The sequence below is a fragment of the Schistocerca serialis genome, chromosome 3 (assembly GCF_023864345.2).
Source record: "Schistocerca serialis cubense isolate TAMUIC-IGC-003099 chromosome 3, iqSchSeri2.2, whole genome shotgun sequence".
NCBI lineage: Eukaryota > Metazoa > Arthropoda > Insecta > Orthoptera > Acrididae > Schistocerca > Schistocerca serialis.
Window position 1 is genome coordinate 863,636,438 of NC_064640.1, and position 27,874 is coordinate 863,664,311.

General features: G+C 38.6%; 1 protein-coding gene across 1 annotated transcript in view; it reads right to left on the reverse strand.

Moving 5' to 3' along the window:
- Nucleotides 1-27,874, reverse strand: part of LOC126471275 (Down syndrome cell adhesion molecule-like protein Dscam2) — a 231,816-nt gene that overhangs the window by 68,950 nt on the left and 134,992 nt on the right. Inside the window, exons 15-17 of the mRNA XM_050099393.1 lie at nucleotides 27,243-27,539; nucleotides 12,569-12,835; nucleotides 2,183-2,617 (exon numbers count right to left, since the gene is read on the reverse strand). Coding sequence (XP_049955350.1) covers nucleotides 2,183-2,617; nucleotides 12,569-12,835; nucleotides 27,243-27,539 — 999 coding nt within the window. The remainder of the gene's footprint in view (nucleotides 1-2,182; nucleotides 2,618-12,568; nucleotides 12,836-27,242; nucleotides 27,540-27,874) is intronic.

The window sequence follows — 27,874 nt, forward strand, 5'->3', positions numbered from 1 at the left end:
GCTTGCGCTCCGTCTCTAATGACCTCGCTGTCGACGGGACGTTAAACACTAATATCCTCCTCCTCCTCCTCCTCTTAATTTTTATTGCGGTCTTACTTTTTTCCTCTATCTAGTTTGTCTGAGATTGAGACTACTGTTAGTATTGGGTTGATTTTACTACCTTAAAATCATCATTTATACCAAGGTGTTATAATGCACATCATATCTCTGCCTCTATCCACTTCCTCACACTAATTTATTGTTTTATTGATATTTAACAGTCTTTAAAAATTAATACTTAAGGATTCAGCATACTTCAAATAGCCTCCTTTCTTTTTTTATATCAATTCCTACCTCTCTGGCACAATGTAAACTTCCTTGACTGTGATTCTATGTAATGTGCCCCTTCCTTCCACAATCCACAGGTTCTTGCATCTTCTTTTTCTCACAAAACTTGATACTCATTTGAAGATTCATTGTTTATGAGGGTGAATCAAATATAAACAGGATTTTTTTCCTGAGCATCAACAGTTGGTAGGACTGGTCCTACACTTCTAGTATTGTTGGATGAAGCTGTTAGAACCGGGAGGAGCCGGTCATTACATACTTCCAACAGCTTCATTTGTAATGCTCATCATATCAAAGCAACAATTTCCATTTTTTTGGGTAATTTAAAGAAGCTGTAGGAGGGCACCCTTTGAAGATGATGAAGGTGTGGAGGAATTTGTGGGCAATTGACTCTTGATGCAACCAGCTTCATTTTACAAAGCTGCAATGAAAAACTTTCCTTCTCACTGGGAAAAATGTATTTATAAAGCAGGAAACTATGTGGAAAAATATATTATAACTGCCTTTTGTTTTTCAATAAATGATTTTTCAAAAATAAAACCCCATTTATACTTGATTCACACTCGTAATATTAAGTTTCAGTAGCACATTTATCAACTTTCATCTCTTTGTAAGGAAAACAACTTTTATATACTGTTATACAGAGTTCTTCAGTATTTCTAATTTATGCATTAATTACATTAGCTGCAGCACTTTCATAATTATAGCTGCACTAGATGTAACAATACAACTGAAGCTATCTGTTCATTTTTGCCATTCTAAAATAATAAGGTACATCTAGATTTAGCATTCAATTAAGTATTTTCAGATAGCCTATGGCTGACATATAAGGTGACCACTGGGTCATATCAAGTGCTACTTTAGTGTTTTGCAATAATATTTTTAATCATACTGTTTCCAAGGTGTGATTGTATGTTAAATTTCAGGCCTTTGTTTAGTGTGCTTATTTCTGAGGGAGTGAATCCAATGTTGGTCAGATTTTCAACATTCTGGAAGAATTTGAAGTTACTCTGCCTGTGATACTTATTTTCATTGAGTGTATTTACATCTTTTTCTTGTATGAGCCTATGTATCTTATTTTTATGTCTTAGTCGAACGTTTGAACCCATGTAGCTTATAAATTTACCAGTTGCTCAGAAAATGTGATTTTTTTTTTTGTAAGGGTGATAGGACACTAGCAAGATCTAAATGAGCTACATACACTTTAACATTTAAATTAGTCTTACATTTATATTTATCGTGGATTTCACTGGTCACCCAATTGTGTTCCTACTGTTTTCTTATGCAGTGTGCCACACTAGATTTGCTTCTACTTTACAGACTATGAGATTGCAGTGTTAAAGAAGTATAAAATATTGTAGTCTTATGTGAAGAATTCTGTATGACACAATCTTGGCTGTAATTACTGTACCATAAGTAAATTGATTAAATTTTCTGTTGAAACTAGAAGGTCACTCACATGTCAACATTATATGACTGTGAAGCTTAGTACGTAATAAGTCAGCTTGCAAATGATAACAGTGTCATGAAGATTCAAAAGACACACTTTAAAACTGTGTCATCAAGTAAATGCTACAATTTCCCTTACAACATTATTCTTCCAAATCTCCTCAACATATAGGTTAGCAAATGTTAGGCAATTTTAATTTACATTACATAATAATTTGTGGAAAAAGGCAATTCAGGTTTCAAAAATGCTCACCAGGTGTTGGCAGTGAATTGTTGCACATTATCACCAAGCCAACATATCCCTGTAAAGATGTCAGTGCAGTCACCAAGTCTGACTTTGATATGCTTCAGGTTTGAATACTTGTGAAACAATCTTTTGTAATGGAAAACTATTGTTTGTACCTACCAGTTATCCAGTCCTGCTGTGAGCTCTCCCTGTATTCAACTCCAAATGAAATAATTGGACATCCATTATCCCTCCAGGATTTGAAGTTTAATATAACTGTCGTGATATTCACAGAGATAAATTCAGAGAAGTTTGGTTTCACTGGACGGGACCCATTTGTTCTAACAACTAAAAGTTCACTTGGAGCACCACTTCCAATGGAGTTGAATGCAAACAACTGCAGATGATACTCAGTTCCACAAGTGAGGCCTTGCAGTTGGTACAATGTTGCATCTCTTGGTAGGAGTCTTTCTTCCCATTCACCACCTCCTTCTTTTCGAAAATTAAGCAAGTATCCTCTCACAGCACTACCGCCATTTTTCACTGGATTCCACTTCAGTTGAATCCATGAGGTGCTAGTACCAGAGACTTGCAATAGTGGAGCAGAAGGAGCAACTGGAATGTTTAAAATTAGATATGAGATGAAAGTTTGAAATGAGAAGTGATTAATATTTGCCTATTGCAATGAGCATCAATATAATAAATTTAAGAAAAAATACACTAAACCTGTGAAATACTGCATAAATTATATTTTCTGCTTTATTGACTATGAAATCTGTTGAATGTTACTTGGACTAACCCATCTTCATTACAGATGTTAGGATGAAAAGCCTAATTGAAATAACAGCACATGTTTCTTAGTAATGAACTTCATAAATGGAAAATTAAAGTTTGGTTTTGTTTAAATGATTCCACCCCTTCTGCAATCATCGATTTTTGTTTCATTTTAAAACCAAATACTGACAGTTACAGGTGGAAATCATTTAAAAATTCTTACCAACTGTGGACTCAGGTATAAAGCAAATCATAAAAATTTAAGTAGATATTTAACAATTGCTCTAATAACTCAGAAGATAATTTATACAAGTATAAGTATTCATAAACATTCTTAGCTTCCACAGAGTATGACTGTAATTAATACAAGTTGTTAGAAACAGTCTTTCACTCTGCTCAGAGTACATGATGTAGTCAAACTCCTGATACATTAAAACTTAAACCTGGCCATTTACCTTTCATGGACAGTACTAATCCACCTGAGCACATCTTACATCCCAACCAAAAACTTTAGTAATTTCCTACATCCTACTCTTGTGAACTCCACAACACCTTTCCACATACCTTGCTAATTAAACTCTTGGGAAAAAGGAGATGACAGAATATAGCTAAGTAATAGCCAGAGGGTTGTTTTTGGACCCAGTCTTTTACTCCACAGTTATGTGACATGATAAGGAACTTGTTTTCCAAACATATTTACCATTTATGGGCTAAGTCCCATAGTGCTTAGAGCCATTTGAACCATTTATGGGTACCGAGCGAGGTGGCGCAGTGGTTAGCACACTGGACTCACATTCGGGAGGACGACGGTTCAATCCCACGTCCGGCCATCCTGATTTAGGTCTTCCATGATTTCCCTAAATCGCTCCAGGCAAATGCCGGGATGGTTCCTTTGAAAGGGCACGGCCGACTTCCTTCCCTGTCCTTCCCTATTCGATGAGACCGATGACCTCGCTCCAATCCAAACCATTTATGGGCAGTACTATAATAACCAGTTTATTATACTGCATACAACTGAACAAGCTAAATAAATATATTAACTGAATGAAACTTTGAGCTGAGTAATGGCAAATGTTTGAATGGCTCAGGTTGGAACAGTGTTGGCCATGAAAGGCAAAGCTTTGAGTCCTGGTCAGGCACAGTAATTGACCTTGTGTGTCACTGTGTAAGAAAATAAACTATTCTCAAAACAGGCATACTTTTAATGTATCAGGAAGTTATGTTTCAGCTTTCATATGATAGTACTTTTCATATGATGTTTCTTTATTTGTTTCTACATGTAATGTGCAACTAAGATTCATATCATTCTTAATTGTCTTTTGGAAGTAAAAATGCTTACAGTAAATAAATTTGAAAATGAGATATATTTCAGCCTATTTGACATAAATTTTTGTTGTAATTTAAGGAAGAGGCTAATAACGGGAATGGTGCATCTGATTACAAGAAATAAGATGTAATAGGCTACTATTACATACAGTATATATTAAGCATCTTGACAGTGATGTGGCCTTAAAAAATGCTATACTCTGAGGAGAAAAAGGAGACTGAATAAACTTTAACTATAAGCATTATCAGTCAATGCAAACACAAACGCTGTTTACTGTGTGAATAGGTTTCAACAATTTAATCATTTTCAGTAGCCCATAATGCCTCTTAGCTGACGGCTGCATCAAAATGCAGTAAGATTGACCACATTCTGAAGGCTCCTACTAGATGTTGGAGCCCTCTGATAGGAATCTTGAAGATTGCTCACTCTTGCTATGTTTTGACGCAGCCATTAGCCAAGAAGCATTTTGGGCTACTGAAAATGGCTAAAGAGTTGAAACCACTACAGCCAATAAAAAAATGTGTATAAACATTGACTGATAACATTTATAGTCAAATTTAATGACTTCAAAGACACACATTGCCAACATCTCAAATATGAATGAATAATCTTTAGTTTAATCATAGAACATTTGATTTGTTAATGTTGCTGTCTTGCTTTAACTGAAGAACAAAATGAGTATCTCTATAAATCATGAACAACAACCAATAACAATAAAAGTATATAGTATTGGGCTATACGAAAATGCTAAAGGATCATGTAAACAAGCTGGCATAAAAATGCATAACAGTAGTAATATGATAAAAAATGTAGCATATTTGGAGGAGATTATAAAAATAGAACCTAAAACTGAAATATGTAAAATATATACAGTACCTAACCCCTTGAATTGTGGTAAAGTAAGAAACATAAAATTGTACCAAGTTAAACATAGCAAATATTTACTGCAGTTGGAAAAACAACCTCTATTATTGCAATGGAAAGCTCAATTAAGAACATGTAACTGAAAATTGGGTGCATAACTAGCAGTATCACACACACAATGCTGAACATAGCAAGAAAGTAAAAAAAAAAAAAAAAAAAAAAAACCCTAACAAAATCAGAACATTGGTGCTCAGTCAGATGTTAAAGGAATTAAGGTCTAAAGTAATAGTTTAGCTGAAGATGAACAGATAGTTATAGTGGGTGTGGCAGGGAATAACTTGGAGTGCTACTATGTTGCAGTACCTGTGTTATTCTGATGACAATGCACTGCAGCGACCGCAGCGATTACAAAACTCATCAGATGAATTGGCAATTGCGAATAATGACTACCATCAGCTGTAGAACAGAATGACGACAACAAAAATTTGGGCCGGACTGGGACACAAACCCAGATTTCCTGCTTATCGCAAACAGTTGCCTTACCATTTGGCTATCCATGCACAACTCACGGCCAGACCCAAACTTCCATATGTCGTCAACCAAACATCTACAATCTGTACTCACACATGCACTATGTGTATTCCCGTACAGATCAGACATTGTGCTTGAAAAGTCGCAGGCCTGGTATCGGCAGATAAATACGATATTGCAATGCCTGTGTTATTCTGATGACGATGCACTGCAGTGACCACAGCCATTACGAAACTCATCAGATGAATTTGCAATTGGGAGTAATGATTGCCATCAGCTATAGAATGGAATGATAACAATGAAAATGTCTGCCAGACTGGGACAAATTTTCATTATTGTCATTCCATTCTACAGGTGATGGTGGTCATTATTCGCAATTGCAAATTCATCTGATAACTTGGATTGACACAGGATGTATGACTGGTGAGTTGAACAAGATATCCTTTTCAACTGCAAGCACAAATGTGTGCAAGGATGGGCTGTTCCAGTTCCATGACTGGCTTCACCTTGGCACTGCTGTTTATGGAGCCAGAAATGGTGCTGATGATTGCTGATCTCATGCACATTGCACCGGTGCTGGTTGGAACCATTGGGAGATGGTGATTCACTAAACATCATATGCCCTGCAGTACGGTTTGGAAAATATAGTTGGTGGAGCTAATTAGTGAGAACATTGAGTGTGAAAATGGGGGCACATACTGTCAAATCCCTGCTGTCATGGATAGGTCATGCTTTAGAAGCGCTCGCCACCACTGATTGCGAAGTAGCCTGATCAACTTCCATAGGAGCTGCAGGTCAAGCAACATCTAGCTCCTGAGTTGATGCTAGATGCTCCACATCATCTTCAGGTGCAGTGGTGAACTCCTTTTCTGTCTCTATGTCCTTCTCCTTTTGCTTTTTCTTCTTTTTGGTAGGGTCCCATTTGTCCTTTGGTTTATCAGGCTGGGTGGGCTTTTCCGACCCAGCCTCATGGACCGAGGAAGACCTGAAAGCCCTATGGCCCTCAGGTGGTGGCTTTTTCAGCCACTGGCTAACATTTTGAGGGGCAGTAACCATGGAAGGGAGGAAATGAAGCGATCCCTTCCACGCGAGGGGAGCCGGAGGAGGCAGGCACTTCTCCAGCGCAGAGGTGGGGACTGAAGTCCCCAAAGAAGGAGGGGTTGTTACTCCCGATGTTGAAATCAGGGGAGCAACGGAAGAGGGTGTTCCCCCAACTACCAGGGGGCCAGGAAGGAATAGACAGCTGGGCTGGAGGGCCCACAAAAAGCGGTTGAGTTTGGGGGCTCATCACCAGGGATGGTGACATTGAAGTTGCTGCAGCATACGTCGATGAAATGTGCACAGGGTAAAGTTGATCGTACTTGTGTTTAGCCTCTGTGTAAGTGAGCCTGTCCAAGGTCTTATACTCCATAAACTTCCATTCTTTTTGATAAACCATGCAGTCTGATGAGCAAGGTGAATGTTTCCATCTGCAGTTGACACAAACAGGGGGCGGCAAACACGGGACGTTGGGGTGGGAGGCACGTCCACAATCCCGACAGGTAGGGTTGGTGTCACATCTCGATGACATATGCCCAAACCTCCAGCACTTAAAGCAGCGCATGGGAGGAGTGACGTAAGGCTTAAATCACATTGATATATCATCACCTTGACCTTCTCGGGCAGGTGTCACCCTCGAAAGCCAAGATGAAGGTGCCAGTGTCGACCCTACTATCTTTAGGTCCCCTGAAGACACATCGTACAAAGTGGACACTGTGGCATTCCAGATTTGCACAGAGCTCATTGTCAGACTGCAACAACAGGTCACGATGAAAAATAATTCCCTGAACCATATTGAGGCTCTTATGAGGCGTAATGGAGATTGCAACTTCACCAAACTTGTCACAAGCAAGCAATGCCTGTGACTGTGCTGGAGATGCCGTTTGTATAAGGACTGCTCCAGACCTCATTTTAGACATGCCCTCAACTTCTCCAAACTTGTCCTCTAAATTTACCGCAAAAAACTGAGGCTTTGTGGCTTTGTTCAGCTGCAAACCAGAAATCGAGGAGAATACATGTCACCAGGTAATTTAAACCGCCGTTCCTCCCCTGGTGTGGGCGGGGAAGGGAACGATTGGGGGTCATACTTTAAAGCATTGAACTTTCCATTCTTAGAGACTTGTGCTTGAGCACTATTCATATTTCTTTTCATGGTGATACTACAAGCAGCTAGGGAAAGGAATGTCCACCCAGACAGAGCCCCGCTTGCCTGGGTAAGCCTAATACAACCGGAGGGCAGCAGGTTCCCCAGAGGTCGCCCGCTAGCAACTGTTCTACCTCAACAGCCATGCATCTCCTTGGCGCACAGCACACCTTGAGATTGAGGGATGTTTTATAGAGGTTTATACCATCCTCATGACCCAGGCAGTTAAGCAAGATCACTGGGTTCTGTACTGTACAACATTCCACCGTCACACCTTACGGTGGTCGTTGAAGCACGCTCAGAGCTTACGGTATTGAAGACTGGTGGTGCTTCTCAGTCCCCAGCTCAGGGACCCCGGGGTCGCCAAGCCTGTACCCAGAAACTAAATGCTGAGCCCCCTGAGGGGAGACCTCAGCAAGGCTTTTGTCTTGCACAGTGGGTGACATAATTTCTTTTCTTTCTTTCTTGCAGCCTTTGTCCTGTGTCACATGGGGCCGGCTGTGTTGCTATTGATTTTGCAGTATTAGTTGCAGAGGGTGGCCAGATGCCCTTCCTGCCGCCATCCCGAACCCCTCCCCCCCCCCCCCCCCCCCCCACCTCCCCTCCCTCCGGGATGGAATGAGGGAATGAGTGTACCCCGGCTGTCTGCATCTAGTGTAAGCCACGGAATAGTGCAAATGTTTTCAAATGTCTGCAAGTCATGTAACTGAGGCGGAACGTGGGGACGAGCCCGGTATTCACCTAGTGGGATGTGGAAAGCTGCCTAAAATGGATTCGATCCAGGGCCGGCGCACCTACCCGAATCCAGGAAGCAGCATATTACCGCTCTCGGCTACCCTGGTGGGTCACAGTGGGTGTTATATCTCTCTCTGTGTGTGTGTGTGTGTGTGTGTGTGTGTGTGTGTGTGTGTGTGTGTGTGTGTGTGGATCCAGAGCAGTCTCCCAATTTTCATCAGTGTGTTAGCAATGTACATGATACATGTCATCACAAACCGGTTTCCCTTCTCAGCTGCATGTTGTAGCCTTGATTCCTTTGGTTTTATAGGATGCTGGGTCTGGTGCTGACTGTAATCATTCTTCTGGAAAACTATCTCTAGGTGCTGCAACTCAGCTGTCTTGGTCTGATATTTTGTGAGGGATGTGCACTAGTGTACTGAGGCATGACAGCAAAAGAGAAACCTGGTGCAATGCAATTTTAACATAAAATGTTGTGCAGAAGTACCAGCAGAGATGGTATATGATATTACTGCTTTCAAGGTGGATTGCCTCTGATATGACAGAATATGAGATATTTAATGAGTCATGGAACATTTATTGGAAAGACAGATTAGAGGCCACAGGAGGGGGGAGAGTTCATTGCAGCTGACAAAAATATTGTCTCTATTGAGGTCGAAGTTGAGTGTGACAGTGAAGTCATCTGGCCATGTATAACAGGTGTAGGTTTTTACCGGCCACGTGAATCCGCTATGACAGTTCTAGAGTCATTCAAAGAAAGTCTATCGTCAATAGTGCTTAAATACCCATATCACGCAACACTAATTGGAGGCGACTTTAGCCTGCTGAGTATAGACAGGGATGTCCAAAAATTCATTGTGGCGGGTGGGGGATACAGACAGACAGTCATGCAAAACACTTTTGAACATTTTCTGAAAATTCTCTTGAGCAGCTACCTCAGCAGCCTACATGTAATGGAAATATCTTAGACCTTATAGCTAAAAGTAGGCTAGACCATGTCAACAATGCCAGTGGAGAAATGGGGATTGACGATCACGAAGGCATTATTATAGCAACTATGATTACGAAAGTTCATAAATCAGTCAAAATGGCTAGGAGAGTGTTCCTGTTAGATATAGCAGATAACCAGTTATTAACATTTCACTTGGACAGTGAATTGGCATCACTTGGTTCCAGTAAAGTGGATGTAGAGGAATTATGGTCAAAGTTTAAGCAGACTGTAAATTGTGGTCTGGAGAGTTATGTGCTTAGTAAGTGGATAAAGGCTGGAAAAGACCCATCATGGTTTAAAAATGAAATTCGGTGGATGCTGAGGAAGCAGAGGCTGTTGCAATCTAGGTTCGAAAGGAGATGTGCAAATGACAATAAGCAAAGGTTAGTAGAGATTCCTGCATCTGTGAAAAGATCTATGCACGAAGCATATAACAATTACCTCTGTTACACCTTAGCAAAAGATCTGGAAGAAGACCTGAGAAAATTCTGGTTGTATGTAAAATCACTAAGCAGGTCTAAGGCTCCTCCAGTCCCTGGTTGTCCGGCTGGTGAGGCAGTTGAAGATAGCAAAATGAAAGCCAAAGTTTTAAATTACACATTCAAGAAATTGTTCACACAGGAGAACTGAGCAAACATACCATCATTTGACCTTCAGACAGACTCCTGCATGGATGACAAAGAAATAAGCATACCTAGCATACAGAAACAGCTGAAAGATTTGAAAACAAATAAATCACCAGGCCCGGATGGAATCCCAGTTCGATTTTACAGAGTACTCTGCGGCATTGGTCCCTTACCTAGCTTGCATTTATCATGAATCTCTCACCCAGCACAAAGTCCCAAGCAACTGGAAAAAAGTGCAGGTGACTCTAGTATATACGAAAGGTAAAAGAACGGACCCGCAAAATTACAGACCTATATCTCTAACTTCTGTTTGCTGCAGAATCGTTAAACATATTCTCAGTTCAAATATAATAAACTATATTAAGGCTATGAAGCTTATGTCCAAGAATCAGCATGGTTTTAGAAAGCTCTGCTTGTGTGAAACTCAGCTTGCCATTTTCTCACATGACATACTGGAAACTATGGATGAAGGGCAACAGGCAGATACCATATTTCCAGATTTCTGGAAAACATTTGACACGGTGACCCATTGCAGGCTGTTAACGAAGTTACGAGCATATGGAAAAAGTACATAGATATGTGAGTGGCTCAAAAACTTCATATACAGTAGAACTCAATATGTTATCCTCAATGGCGAGTGTTCATCAGAGACAAGGGTATCGTCAGAAGTGCCCCAGGGAAGTGTGATAGGGCCGCTGTTGTTCTCTATATACATAAATTATTTGGCAGACAGGTTGGACAGCAATCTGTGGTCTCATGACACCATGGTGTATGGTAAGGTGTTGTAGTTGAGTGACTGTATTAAGATACAAGACAAGTTAGACAAAAGTTCCAACTGGTGTGATGAATGGCAGATAGCCCTAAATGTGGAAAAGTGTAAGTTAATGTGGATGATTAGGTCATTTAAATATCTAAGCTTAACATTGCAAAGTGAAATAGGTGGAACGATCATGCAAAAACTGTGGTAAGGAGGCAAATGGTTGACTTCAGTTTATTGGGAGAATTTTAGGAAAGAGTGATTCACCTGTAAAGGAGATCATAATTAGGACGCTGGTGTGACCTATTCTTGAGTACTGCTCAAGTGTTTGGGATCTGTACCAGGGCAGATTGAAGGAAGAGATTAAAACAATTCAGAGGTGGGCTGCTAGATTTGTGACCGGTAGGTCAGAACAACATGTAAGTATTACAGAGATGCTTCAGGAACTCAAATTGGAATCCCTGAATGAAGGCAACTTTCTTTTTGAGAAACACTATTGAGAAAATTTTGAGAACCAGCATTTTAAGCTGACTACTGAATGATTCTACTGCCACCAACATACATCATGCATAAGGACCATGAAGATAAGATATGAGAAAATAGGGCTCATACAGAACCGTAAAGACAGTTGTTTTTCCCTCACTCTATATGCAAATGGAACCGGAGGCAAAATGACAAGTTGTGCTACAGGATACCCTCCACCAAACACCATATGGTGGCTTGTGGAGTACCTGTGTAGATGTAGATGTAGATGTAGAATATGCTTATGACAGGACTGCAGTAGGATGTGTTGGGTGAGTGCACTGGACAGGTCTTGCACTTTGGCCTTTCACAGGTATATGCACCATGTGGCAAGTGGTTGGCAGTGGGTGTGGTTCAAGGATGGACTAGGATATTTTGTAAATTAAGTGGATAGTGGAATACCACTTTGAGGGTAATGGAAAGGATTTTGGGTAGGATGTTCCTCATTTACAGATGTGGTAAGTAGTCTAACCCTAGGCAAAGGATACAGCTAAGGTGGTCCACTCAAAGGCATTTTGAGTAGACATAGATCATCAAATAAGAGCCCTTTACAACTGTGTTGGTACTTAGGCACTGCTAAGGATATTAATAACTGTGATATGTTTTACTACTAAAAAGAAACTAATTTAATAGCTTTATTTCAACAAAATTTTCTCAGTATTTTCTGACAGCACACATAATGGAATGTGACAGTACCAGAATTAATAACAGTTTATTGTTCAATTTATTAAACTGCATCCAATTCAGTCCAGGTTTAATGAACACTTTATAGATTAACTTTTATTGCAAACACCATTTAAATCAGCTTTTTAGTCTTCCTCATCCTCATATTTATGCATAAACTCCTGTTCTGTTAATTTACACACAAGAAGGTTGATCAGTTCTTGAGTTACTTTCCATATTTCTTGTATCATATAAACAAATTAGAAAGTTACAGACAAATAAGTACACAAGCAAAATTTTAAATATAAATGATCATCTAATAGATACTAGTTTCATTACAAATGTCTGAGGATACTACAACAATAAATTGTAGATACAATATGTCATAATTTGAAATATTTATTTAAGTTTTGATTGTTACATTTGTAACATTTATCAAGTTCTTTTCAGTGATTTCTTTCTTTCAGGATACCTACCTTCAATTTGTACTTTAAGTAAGACCTCATTGAAAAACTGTATTGATATTCTGTGTTAGCAAAATAAGGTTAAAATGTACCTAAAAACTGCTATAGCTTTTGAATTTTTATTATTTACCTAAAACCTGAAGGAAATAGGAAATATGATCTTCTCCCTCAGAATTGGATACAGTGCAAGTGTAATTCTCCTCATGATGCTTCTGCACATCACTTATATGCAAAGTGCCATCATGCTGAACGGAGAATGCATTTCCCATGACAGGATTTTCATGAGCTGTCCAAGATCGCTCAGGTGATGGTATTCCAACTGCTACGCAAGGTAATTGAACGGATCCTCTCCTCCGAACCGATACAGTGTCACCAAATGACACAATTGCAGCAGGTACTGAAAATAATAACCTTAAAATTACTAACAGCTGCTGGAAAAAAAAACCTTTAAAATTAAGATTTGGGGTTATGTTATTACTTAATATACACAGCAAACAGCAATAATTTCTTAGGCAATATTTTCTTGGTAGCTAAGGTGTTTAAATCAATTCAGAAAATCCCGAAATTACATTACATAATGGATGAAAAAGAATTTTTGACAATAACGTTGAAAAGAATTGACTCAAAAATTTGCAAAGGAACCATCCCGGTATCTGCCTTAAGCAATTTCAGGAAATCATGGAAAACCTAATCCAGGATGGCCGGAAGTGGATTTGTACCATCCTCCTACCAAATGCAAGTCTAGTGTGCTAATGACTGTGCTCCTCTGCTTAGAGTTATAAATACATGCATGAGATAGATTTCTACGTGTCAAACAAAGAACTCTCTCTCCCTCTCCCTCTCCCTCTCCCTCTCCCTCTCCCTCTCCCTCTCCCTCTCCCTCTCCCTCTCTCTCTCTTATGTTTCACTTTCTTAGTGCTGTGGATCAACTGGGGATCGCATCACTGTCTTGAATAGGGTGGATAGATATCTGGGCAATGCTAAGGAAGTATTATAGGAGATAGTCGGAGAATCCTGAGAGAGAGAGAAAGTCATAAAGAAAGATATGAGTGGTTTATAGTGGAATAGAAAACTACCAGGAAAGTGTGAAGATGTGGATGGCAAGAAGGTGGAATGGAGAGGGAACAACAGCAAGAGTCAAGGCAGATGGATCACAGAGAATGGCGAAGATTGAGACCAGGGCTGCTACAGAAACAAGGAATGGTATATTGGAGGCACAATTTCCAGCTGCATAATTAAAGAAGTTTCGAAGAGATTGTGTTAGGCAAGAAGATCTAGATGATGTGTGTTATGGAGGAGCCATTAAAGTCAACCACATTAACCTGATTGATGTGATGTACAACTGGGCAGTCCAGATGGCCCACAGTTTGGCAATGTTTGTTTATCTGTGTGAATAACTAGTTGATAACCATACCCACATAGAGTACTGTGCAGTTGTTGTTGCAAAGTTGGTGATGATGTGGCTGCTTCTACATTTTGTCTACTTTTTTTGGTGTAGGAAATGTCAGTAAGAGGAATGAATTGGTGGTAGTGGGCAGATGTATAGAACAAATCTTCCACCTGAGTCTTCTGTATAGGTGTAACATACGAAGCAGGTGAGGTGATGGGTAAAGGAGTAGCATATACTTGAGGCATTCTGAGGGTTATGTAAATTATGGTGAGAATAGAACTGTCAAGAATGTATTTTATTTTAGGGCACAATTAGGGATAATCATAGCCTTGCCATAATGTTGGTCAATTGTTCTAAACCTGATGGAATTGTGTGGCAGAAAGGGGTGTTCCTCCCCCATGGTTGCTACACAAATGTCTGAGAAGTATTGAGTGTATGTGAGGATAAGAGATGGGAGTTCTGTTAGGGGACAAGGTCAGGGCTTGAGGATGTGAGTCAGTTTGTGAAAGCCTTAGGCACACCTTCAGCATACTGGTCATTACAGATGAAACATCCATGTATCACCAAGAGGGAATCTGGGATGTGTAGTGTGTAGCAGCTTTTGAACTTCTGATACTATTGAAAAACAGTTCGTTTAAAGTAAACCTAAGTTTTTATAGAGCCATGTGGTCAAGAAAATATTAAAGAAGGTGGCTTACTGAGGTGAGGAAGATAAAGTGAAAACATGAGACAAAGTTTTGTGATTCTGGAGGAGTAATTATATGTCGTCTTCATCTTGAATTGAGAGCATAAAGATGTCATCATACAAAAATGCCATACAAGTCCTAATTGTAGTACTATGGATGTTTTTGTATTATGTCTTCAAAGGAGAAGTAATGATGAATGAAAGTGTAGTTACTCATGGTTATCAGGAAGTAGGTGGCAGGTTTGGAATCAGCTAACCACTGAGAGCTTTAGGGTTCAATAGCAGCAAGAGCAAGGGGATTGAAGATATTAGCACAGAGAGAGGTGGCACCAACACTGACAAGCATTGTGCAGGTGATAAAGGGTAAGAAGTGCTGAGAGCTGTTGGCTAAACTGTCTTCTGCCTTCAGTTTAGGAGCGTGTCCTATAGCAATACGCTGAAGATGGCCCACAAACGCAAAGGCTCTTGCAGTGGTACTACAGTAACACTATAATGTGGCATCCCATGAGGTTGTGTTTATGGCTGCTGTGAAGCAGCAAATTCTAATAGTAACAAGAGAAACAGATTCAGAAGAGAGACTTTTGGACTAATATAGGGATCTGAGAAGGCTTTGGCTATCATGTTGGGCAGGAGTTACTGCTGCGGGGCTTGTAGATGGATATTAATATGGCAGAAATCCTTTGTCATACAATCACTATGGTTTATGAAAACAGTGCTGCTACCTACACGCATGAGGACTAGGTCAGAATCTGCTGAACAGCAACATGAAGTGCCCCAATATCAGTTAACATAGGAGAACAACTGAACCAGTTTGACAGAATCTTTTCAACTGCCTCTAGTGTCATTGTGCTGCTCAATTGGCAACCTCATCCTCACTACCGTTTCCATACCTTCTGAAGATTTTTTCTGCTTGTCAGCAAAACTGTACGACATTTTGTCTGTCTGCATCTCACTCCTATTCCTAACTACCTGCTCCATGTGCCATACTCAAGTTCGGCCGGCCAGTGTGGCTGAGCGGTTCTAGGCGCTTCAGTCCGGAACCGCACGACCACTACGGTTGCAGGTTTGAATCCTGCCTCGGGTATGGCTGTGTGTGATGTCCTTAGGTTAGTTAGGTTTAAGTAGTTCTAAGTTCTATGGGACTGATGACCTCAGATGTTAAGTCCCACCATGCGACCGCCACGGTCGCAGGCTCGAATCCTGCCTCGGGCATGGATGTGTGTGATGTCCTTAGGTTAGTTAGGTTTAAGTAGTTCTAAGTTCTAGGGGACTGATGACCTCAGAAGTTAAGTCCCATAGTGCTCAGAGCCATTTTTTTTTGTTAAGTCCCATAGTGCTCAGAGCCATTTTTTTACTCAAGTTCAAGAGCTGACCCTCTATTACTTTCTTTGCATTTTTCTTAGTGGTCCCTATCTTGCCATATGTTAGTATTTAGATGATTTAGATGCAAGTCTCTATCATCTTTCCTGATCCCATCCTCTAGAATTTCTCCCTTCTCTGTCTCCTCACTGCTTTCTTTGCCCCACTAGTCTCTCAAACCAGTTGGGCCACAATACTGAAACAGTGAGCAGCTCAATGTGTATGAGATTTGTTTGTTTCTTTGTTTATTTGCTCTATGATGGAAGATTTTGTACTAAATCTCAGCTGCTAAATGGCTTTTCAGTGTAACTATTTCCTGCTCAATGACCCCTCTGTTTTGTAAATACTGATCTATACTCACATTGATATTTACACTTGAAAGAAAGCTAGGACACACCTCATGTTATGGGAATAATGCTATAAATTTGCTACATAAGTGGCAGAAAAATTCAAAACTTTTACTTTCAAGGGTTTTAATACAGTATGCCAAGTATTATAGTTATTCTGAGGACAACACTATTGTATATTAACAGCTGTACACATATTCCTCCAGTAACTTCTTTGAACCTTAGTAGAAAACTAATCACATTCTCAAATACAAAGATCTCATTCTGCACAGTGAGTGTAGCTTGGTTATTGCCTGTTCCATGGATCATTCTAGAATATACCAATAACAAAATTTCAAGAATCTTCCAGAAACAATGCATACTAAATAACAAATAACTGCTAGCAGTCAGGTTTGAACTGGCAACCATAACACGCCAGCCAGTGATGCCAACTGATATGCACACTCCATGCAACACAACTCACAGCAACATAAACATTCCAGTTTCACTACGATAGTGTAAGTAAGATGGTATATAACACAGGATTTTAAATCAGTTTTCTTCAAATGGCATGAGTAAATGTATCTTGACAAAAAATCGAATGTTGATGTAGGCTAGCATGTGTACAACATCGGTGGTGAACGTTTTGTGCATTATCAGTTCATTGTTACCTTTCTTACCAATCTAGTCACAATATTCTTTGACACCTAATACTCACTCAAGGCTGATGTAAACAAATTGAACACTATTTCTAAATTTAGGCACATAAAAGATAGTTCCTGAGTTAATGATTCAAGAGGAAGTGATAGTCAGTAGAGCTACAGCAAACATGTACATGTAATGTACAATACAGGCCTGATGCTGCAGAGTTTTCACTCTCACATCCCTTACCTGCCTTTCGACACTTACCAACTCCACTCACAACATACAAACTTGCTTTTGGCAGCTCTTATTTGAAAATCACCTTTTCTCACCACGTGAGAAAGCTAAGGTCACAGGATCTTCTTCTGTCTTATTTGAGTAACTTAGCTAACAGAAATTTTTGCATTGATTTGTGGTTCTCTAAATCTAATCTTTCTTTTTCCATTGACCAACAAAGATTTGTAGATGTGTGCAGTTTTCTGCAAATACACCTACGTCTACATATATATACTCTACAAGTCACTTTATTATGCTGGAATGGAGATACTTCATACCAGGAGCCTATTATTTGTTTCCTATTCTGCTCCATTTATGCATATGTTAGTTACCATAAGCTATGTACCCTAATCTATCTTACTTTATTCCTATGGTGTGTGCACGAAATAAATGATGAAATTGGAAGATATGTTCCAATATATTTCAAATAGTGGTTCCCTAAACTTAGTCAAAAAGGTTTTGTGAGAAGAAAATAACCTTTCTGCTGATGAATCTCATTTAAGTCCCCTGACAACCATTATTACATGTGTTTATGAGCTATAGGGCAACCTGTTATAACTCTAACAGCACACAGTCAAAGTCCTTCACTGTTTGCTGCCAGGCTTACTGATACAGACCTAAAATGCTGTATCGCAACAAATAAGAGTTATACTAATGTATTGTATGACATCTCCTTAGCAGATACTCTCCACATTTTTAAACTCCTTGCAACTTATATTTTTCCATTTGCTTTTGCCACTAATGATTTCTCATGTTTGTTCCATTCAACATTACTTCATACTATTATTTCTCAAGGAACATAATTATGTTTAAGTTAAACAAGTGTTCTAGAATTTTGTGACAGACCGTCACTAGAGATATTGATTTTTAATACTGATTTGTAAGTCTGTGCATTTTCTCATCCTTCGTATTTAGCTTTCAATCATCTGAATGATTATTTCTCTATGATGTGAGTGTTTGTCTCAAAATCAGCCATTTGTAAACTTGTGCAGTGTTTAAACATTAGTAGTATGCCCCTGTGACAATGTATTTTTAAATGAAGAATTCAAAATTTTAATTGCCAACAATTATCTTCTGCAAGATGTGCACTGAGAACATTACTCACAAAAACTAACTCCTTGACCTTAAATATCCCTTTTTATGTTCTTTACTGAGGTAATGAATTGTGTTTCATCTTGTTTTATAATCTTTTTGTGCTGAGTTAACAAAAAAAAAAAAATATTTTCAAAATTTCTCACATAGGTTCTAACTACAAATTCATACATCACATTTACCTCATCATTGTACAGTATTTTTAAATGAGCTTGTCGATCAGTTACAATGACTCACTGTCTTACAAACACAGTTACCTGAAGTGATCATGTATTTGCAGTATACTTCACCACATGGTTGGGAACTTCTTGGGGACAGGGTTCCTTGACACATATGAGCTTCCCCCTGTCAATTTGGGTGCACTGAAATACTTTTTGTCTAGAAAACTGTTTTCCATTGTTGTGGGATGATTTATTATTATTATTATTTTCATAAACTCCAGAACCTTATGCTTTGTGCTGTCACAGTGATGAGAACCAGCAGCTCATTTTACCATGTAATTCTGAAAAGACTAGCAATTGTCACATGTTATTATTTAGCTTGTGTGTGCCTATAACTCAAAAGATTCTTGTAAATAATGTGTTGCATTGGTCTCATATCTGGTCAAATCCACTGCAAAATACATTGCTGGAAATTAAATTGCAGCATCACAAGGTGGTACGCAATAGATATTAATCTGTGATGAAGTGTATTACATGCCTGGATATGCAAATTATTAGCATTTCAGTGCAATCCCAGATATTAGGTAGAGGCAATGGTATCTACATTCTGGATATAAAGAAAGGATGAATGTTAGTTGTTTGCAAGAAGATGGTTTTGAACCACAATTGTAGAGCAAATATGGAATTAGTGGATTCAGGAAGACCATACTCAACACCATGCAGGACCTCAACGGTTCCACACAAATAGCACCTGGAAGAACAGATATATTGTTCACTTGGCCATGTAGGATTGTACAACCATGTCACATACTTTAGAGTTGGGGAATGGCCGATTATGCAACAAGGAAAGTTACTGACAGATGGCGTTATGAGTTCTGGAGCAGCATGTGCTGTCATAACAAAAATCACCATTGCAGGTTCCTTTGACATGGCAGCAGAGAACAGAATGCCAACAGTGGTGCATCCAACAGCAATACTGGATACAGGAGTGGCATCATATCAACTTTTCAGATGTGTCCTCATTCTGGGTATAGGGTTGCCATAAGTTTCCACAAGTGTAATTTTCTGATATTTCCCTGATTTCCACACAAGTTTTACCATTTTTCCCTGACAAATTTTGAGATCTCAAGGGTAAGTAAAGACATAAGTTGACAAAAAATGTAAGGACTTCTGTATTTCTAAACATGTGAGCAAAATTCTTAAGTACCAACATCAACATCTTATTTAATGAACTATTTTTAGATAAAGAAAGCAAGCCAAATTGTATATATGTTTCATTAAGACCAATGATGTTATTTTATTTCAATAAAATGAAAGACATTTGGTGAGAAATGTGGTGTCACCGCCAGACACCACACTTGCTAGGTGGTAGATTAAATCGTCCGCGGTCCATTTAGTACATGTCGGACCCGCGTGTCGCCACTGAGTGATCGCAGACCTAGCGCCACCACAAGGCAGGTCTCGTGATACGAACAAGCACTCGCCCCAGTTGTACGACGAGATTGCTAGCGACAATACGGACGAAGCTTTCCTCTCATTTGCCGAGAGACAGTTAGAATAGCCTTCTGCTAAGTCCATGGCTACGACCTAGCAAGGCGCCATTAGCCTTACCTACTTTGAGAGTTATAGTATAAATGTCTCAAGAAGAACGCTGTATTCATCACATAATAAAAGTTAAGTATAAAGCAGCTACGTACTTTTCTTGCTACCATTCAATAGTTATCCTGTTCCAGAATTGACGCCCGTCGGCGTGTGTGTACGCGTGCCTTTCTTTCTTGCAGCTACCTCAAGTGGCGTAACAGTCTTGTTACGTCACTACAAGAAAAACACACATTTCATTGGATTTGCAAGACGGATTTAAAATACCTCCACTGATTTCAGAAATAACCTCAGAAAAAGTCAGCCTCTTGAAAGAGGTGTATAATGTGGTGAAGAGTTGTGTAAAACATCACTATAGGTGACCACCAATAAAATGTTGTTTCTACTATGTTACTGTCAGTTATTACCCACTGTGTTATGTCTATTATTTTACAGGCATTGTGTAATTTTTCTTTCAAGAAATAGATGAGTACATGGCGTACAAACTGCCAGTGACTACCACAATTTTCTTCTTCTTCTTGTCCATGCTTTCTACTATATAAACTACTTTTGAAGTGCCAAAATGTACTACAATAAATAAAATGTGTATAAAATGCCACGCTGTAGAATGTACTTGTGGTGAGACAGTCTCTATTCCTGAAATCCATCACCCGTGGCCTCTAGCCCGCCGAGGAGCACAACAGTTCTGAATCCATGGATAAACCACAAAAATTCACTGCATTACACCACACACAAACAGGCCCTGCCTGTGGGCAGATCAGTGAGACTAGACCAATGGGCAGGGCCCACACATTAGTGGGAAACTATGGGCTTCAGATTGGCAGGCCCGATCTGTTAGAGATACCCACAGAATTGGACTACAGTGATGATAGATAGCAACTCATCGTAGAAATGATCACTGAGCCCCAGACAGGCACACAGAAAAGACAATCACACTCTCACAACTAAATTTTTGGCCACAGCATTTGTCAGAAAATGAAAGCACACATACATTCACGCAATCACTCAGACACAGCTCAAGCACACATGACTGCCATGTCAACAGTCTCTGAGAATCAGATCAAACAGACCACTTCTCATGGCTGCCTGCCTCTCATTGGCAGCTGCCAGGCTAGTGGCATGACGTGGTGGCAGCACTGACTGCAAGCTGAGGGGAATGGTAGAAAAGGGAGAAGCAGTAAGAATGAGACTGAGACAAAACATGAGATTTTACCACTGTTTCTTTTTTTTTAATTTCCCTGATTTCCCTGATATGTTTGAAATTCCCTGATGTATATAACTTGTGGCAACCCTGGTGTACAACACATCCATGTGTGGAGGCCCCAATCAGAAAAAAATGTTGCAGATTATCATACAGCAGCAGCAGCTGCCGTGATGGTATGGGGTGTCACTGGGTACACAACATGATTACCTCTGGTTTATATAACTGGCAATTTTGGTAGGAGGTGTTACATTCCTAGTGTGTTAAGGGTAGTGAATATACTCTACCTCTGAGATCTCTGTGATGTTATCTTTCAACAAGATAACACAAAGCCACATGCTGCATGTTCTATCCTGACCTATTCTGGTACAGATGGCATTGGACTTTAACACTGTTGCCTTGGCCAACACATTTTCCAGATGTCTCAACAACTTAAAACAGCCGGTTATGTGTTTATGTGTTTATGAGACAGTCTTTCATTGGCTTGTGACCTGGCAATGCATTCTCTTCTGTTGTTATAAGAGTAAGCTTTGGCATCTTTTTTCAGAACAGACCCATCTCATCACAATTACAAACCTGTTGTGGCAGATAATGCTCAGAATCTATGACCATCTTGAAGTCACTGGTGAAGTTCTCTACTGTCTTTTGTTGGAGCTGGCTGCTTTGACATACCTCACAATGCTGTGAGTGCCAATTCTTCTCTCAAACTTCTCAAACCACCCATGGCTTCTCCTGATCAATTCTTTGGCAACTGATGATCCTGGCATTTTCTTAATGCGGTCAGCGAAAATCATTCTCGCCTTCTTACAAATGATGGTCTTGTTAATATTGTCACCTTTCAATTGCTTTTCATTCATTCACATAAGGAGCAACCTCTCTACATTGACCGGAATAGGAAACCATTGTTTACGTACTCTTGTCACTCCCTTTGAAGCATCTATCTCCTTAATCTTGTCCTTGCTCTTGAGGATAGTGCAAATAGTTGATTAGAATAATTGTATGTGCACGCTAAATCATCAGCGCTCGCACCCTGTTCACATTTTTAAATGATATTACATTTCATTTCTAAGGTCATTTTCTTTCTCTTACAGTCATCTTCTTGTGGCTTTATCTTTGGGGACATTCCTATGAAAGTCATTAAAATTTGCACACACAAAACACTGTGTGAACACAGGTTTAGATAAATGTGTGATAACAAGCTGCACTAAGATGGTAGCAGAAAGACCACTAAAACCAGACTGCAGTACACAGTAGAGACATTGTTCATATGCCACTGCCGACAATGAAAGGTGTTCAGAATGTTGTACATTTCTCCTGCCCTGCACAAACGGCTGGTGACATCACACTAAATCATCATCACTCATTATGCAAAACATTGCTCACTAAGCAAATCATTTTTTACAATTTGTTTTGCTTGTTATGCGAATTATGCATTATGGGAGGTGCTCGTTAAGCGAGGTTCCATTGTACTTTGTGGGGCATGAAAACAGGGCTTGCACAAACACCCTGAGTTTGCAGTACTTGCAACATAAGATTGTGTCTTACACGAGATGATGGCTGTTTTCAGAAGTTTAAAATTAAAACAAAACACTTTTTTAATACCTTACACAGTTTACTTTATCACCCTTGTGGTCAACTGTTAGAATTACAGATCAGTGATTTGCAGGTCTTGGGTTAAGTTCTGCTGCACACTATGGAATTTTTCTGTGGGTCATGTGTCTACACTGGTGTCCACTCAGCCTTGCAGGGAAAATGAGAGGCTGCTTGAATAAATGTGTTACGAAATTGCCATGTGAGCTTCGAACTTGGCATTAAATCAAAATGTTGACTGAGGCAGATAGCTACCTGACTTTTTATTTAGTTTTGCAGTTTACTTTGAATGTATTTGCTTAATAAAGTATTTTCCTTAACCACCTAAAAAAGAAACTTACTTACACAGTGATACATGATGACTGCTAATCAATTCATGTTGATAATAGTGGGATTTATTTCTAGATTATTTTTATATATAAAAAGAAAAGCAGATACTTTGATATGTCCTCTTCTCCCCTTCTTACATTACTCAGCTACTTTTTATGTCATACTTCAAACAAAGTATTTATGTTATTTTATGAAGGACACTATCAGTGATCTAAATATCTGAAATATTAGTTCTTACTAACTAAAAAGTACAAAACATAAAAAATATAAATAATTTAGTTTCTGGAACAGTCACAAATTCCACACTTGAAGGGAACGAAAGACTATACTTGATGCATGCAATACATAATTAATTATATCCACCACTTTGCTACTATTTATTTGAGCTCTAATGTTTTAGTTCCAAATACTGCAGCTGGGCTGGTTATCTCATTTAAATATGTCTGACTTCTATGTGTCACAAAGAGCATGGGAAAAATGCAAGAATCCCAAATCAAGGTAACAGAAATACAATTTCAACCGACAGCAACAATAGAGCTTAACAGATAACAGTTCAGTTCACAGAAAACTCTTATGGACAACTAGTAAAAGATGCTTTACACTGTAAACACTGTTAAAGTACAAATAATTGTTATCAGATTTTTATGTGACGTATTTCTCTATAGCACATAATTGTGAATATCATAATCATAAATAATTAGGCAATTACATATGACTATGACAGTCACAGAAACAAAAATTAATGAAAAATAGGCTGATCAAGCAGTGTCTTCTACATGATTTCATGTTGCATTTGCTGATGTAATTAAAGGGAAAAAAAGCTGCAGTGGCCAACAATGAAAATGTTTTGGGCTTAAAAATAGCTGAGTCTTATGTATCTCCACCTGCTGAAGTCATTAATAACCATTAAAATGACCAATTAGCTCTCATTCTGGCAATAAACTAACAAATAAATTTTAGTAGTTTACATTTTCTGTTTGGATAAAATTTTATTTTTGGAAGTGGAACATCAATCAACTGACAAAACACAATGTTCTTCAGCTGTTTGTAGATTATAAACATACATATTGTTGCTGTGAGTGTAAGTTTAATATTGTTTATGTTGTAATTAGTGCAGAATTTTTGGTGTTTTGAGTCTTTTAAGGTGTAAACTTACTGCCAATTGGCATTATTTTGGTGTGAGGCTGGGGAACCAATGTAAGTTATGGACTCCACATATATGTTACAACTATTATTCTGTTATATTACAAGAACAGGTGAAAAATAAAAAGCAATTTATGGCTTGCCTAAAAGATAAAAAATGATTTATGGCTTTTGCTGTGGGTGCTCAATAAATCAAATCAAATCAAATCAAACCAGCAGTTTGGTGAGAGCCTACAAGCCATATTTCTGCTTGACTCCTACAATCTGGAAAGATTTATAGGATGAATCAATAAATCAATAAAATATAAAGGCAGGATTGCCAATGCAAAAAGAAGAACAGTTGACTACCCGAATATTCCACTGCTATTTGACCCATTCCACATTCAGTTCCTACTCCACCTGCAGACTTTGAGGTGGAAATAGAAATCAGAACTCTTGGAACTCAAGGAGCTTTATGCATTCCCCTGAGGAAAAGGATAATAAACCACACTGATTGTGTCAATCAGAATTGAGTAACCTCATTTGAGACCTTGCTTTGTCAAAGGAGAAAGCAGAGCTTTTAGGGTCTCAAATTACATACAACACCAAAGGAATGTGCTTCCTTATTTTGAGAATGAAAACAATCTTGTTGTTTGCTGTGATATTAATGATCTGATGAAATCTTTGAATTTGATCCAAGATCACTTGGAACTGAAGCTATTCATACACTCTGCAACTGTATTCCTTCTGCTCCTGTTGGCACTGCAGTTCACATGAAGGGGACATATGCAGACATGGAGGCCCTCCTCGACTCAATCAAATATGCTGAACACAAATGGAAAATATGTTGTGATCTAAAAGTCATCGCTGTTCTCTTAGGAATGCAACTAGGTTACACTAAGTACTGCTGCTTTTTATACATGTGGGATAGTAGGGATAGAAAATGACATTATATTCAATCTTACTGGCCTGCAAGAAATCTTAACCATAATGAGATAAATGCCATCGCTGTCCCTCTTGTGGACCCAACAGATGTTATTCTTCAATCCCTACATAAAAAGCTGGGGTTGATGTAAAATTTTGTCAGTGCAATGAACCAAGAAGCACAGGCCTTTATGTATTTTAAGAGGCAAATCTCCTACATTACGTAATGCAAAGGTTAACATACGTATTTTTGTTGGTCCACGATTTCATCAAATTGTAAAGGATCCAGCATTTGAGCGAGTTTTCGGGGGGAAGGAAAAAGGAAGCTTGGGAGGCGATCAAGGGAGCCTTTCATGGATTTTTAGGCAGCAAAAGAGATAATATCTATTATCAGTTGGTGGCAGTATTCCTGCAAAAATGCCATCAACTTGTATACAACATGTCCCTTAAGGTGCATTTTCTTCACACCCACCTAGACATTTTCCCTACTTCTTGTGGAGCTGTCAGTAAGAATGCTGAGGACATTCTTTAATAGAACAGGGACATCATTACCATTGGAATGAAGCCATACTTGTAGATTATTGCTGGTCTCTGATTAAAGATGTTCCAGAACTAACTAACAAGAGGAGAGCCATAACACAATGAGCTCATGAAGCCACCACATGATTCTTGCACATCCAACCATCTGCCAGGGATTCTTCCATCGATTTAGAACTCCAGGTATGTCATGTTCATTAAAAAGAATTCAACTGAACTCTCAATATTGTTGACACATTTAATTAAAATTTATTGTTTTCACTTAATCTGCTAAAATAAATTATTCCCACTTATTGTGAATCACAGAAACTAGAGCTAATAAAATTTCATTTACGTTTTTAATTAGTAAGATCTGACTTATGAACTGAAGGAAATATTCAAAAATATTTATTTTGTTGGCCAGTGCTATCATCAGATTTCAATCAAAAAATCATTTGTACATTTCTTTTAAATAAATTAACTGTATACACAAGAAATATTTCATCAGGTACCGTTTTATAATCAACAGTTCATTGAGGACAATAGCATGTAAACAGAAAATGGAGCCCTAGATAACTGAAAATCAAATAATGCATTTCGAAGTCTGTGAAAGACTATATCCTAAATGATATTCACCATAAAGCGGAGATGCTGAGTTGCAGATAGGCACAACAAAAATGCTCTCACAATTAAAGCTTTTGGCCATTAAGACCTTTGTGAACATTAGACACTTACACAAATACAACTCACACACACAACTGCAGTCTCAGGCAGCTGAAACCACAAACCACAATATTGTTACTTTTCATCCTGGATTTTTCCATTGTTTGATATATCCTAAATGAGAAATTTGACTGCTAGCAAAGAAACTGAGTTTCTGTATAATATTATTTTGTCACTTTAAAATTTCAACCTATTGATTAAAAATATTTTCAGAACACAGTCAAGGTATCACTTCTGTTTATTGTTATAGATGAAATTACTATTTTATCATTTGGAAAAACAGTATATTAATGGAAAATGACTCCTACGCAATGCATTTAAAAGAATCACCAAGGGAAAAAATATTGCAATATGATCATTATATACTGAAGAATGGAAACTTCAGGTCGGAATATCAACAATATGAAGAAAACACAGATTGCTGCTTACCATAAACATGGCACATTAAGTTGAAGAGAGGCACAAAGAAAGCCAAGCTAACTGCATTCTAGTCTGAGCTTCCAGAGATGATGGTCATTTGTGTCTGAGATGTGCTTGCTTGTGTGAATGAATATGTGTGTGTTTCCTTTTCTGATGAAGGTTGTGGCTGAAGTTGATGTGTAGAGCCTTTTTGTTGAGTCTGTCTGCAACTTAATATGTTATCTTCATGGTATGTAGCAATATATCTTTTCCATATATTATTAATCATTACATACTGCTATTCCAAAAATTAATATTCCTCATCATAAAAATTTTTATATCTCACTTTTGGCACACATGTTGCCTTGTTTAACTGACAGAGAAAATCTAATATGATTAGTGCTCATACTGAACTAAAATTCATTAAATAATTATGTGTACATATTTTTTTACGCATCTTATGCATTACCTCTGGAAGAAATGGTTGCATATACTACTCGTGTGCTCTGGCCCTCTCCAACTTTTGTAAAAGCTGTAACCCAAAATTCATATTCTTCCTCTTTTCTCAAATCATGCAGTTCATAGTGTGTATGAGCTGGAGAAAGCCGTCGCTTTGATGAGTCCTTTTCACGTCCTCCTTCAAGAATTCTTGAGTATAATGTATAGCTAACAAGATGTCCATTTGGATGCACAGGCTTCATCCAGCTTACCACAAGAGATGTTGGGGAACTTGACAATACCTTAATATTCGCAGGTGATCCTGGAACTAAAGAATAAATCAATTAATTAATAAAAATGGGTGTTTAAGTATCCCGTTTGTTGCTAAATTTCAGCAGTCCTGTTAAAGGGGTGAAATTACTATAAATGACAACATAAAAAGGCGTAGATTTTGTTAAACATTGGGGCTGAAGTAGAAGTTTTATAAAAGTGTATGAAGACAAATGATGAACACCAATTAACAATGCATTATGGAAACTACAATTGTTAGGATACAGCTACCAGAGTCTCTGTTTTACTAAGGGAAAGAGAAAGCAGATGAGATAAGCAGTAGAAAATTGACAAAAACAGAAAAAGGTATTCAGAACTGCAGGCAAACACAGA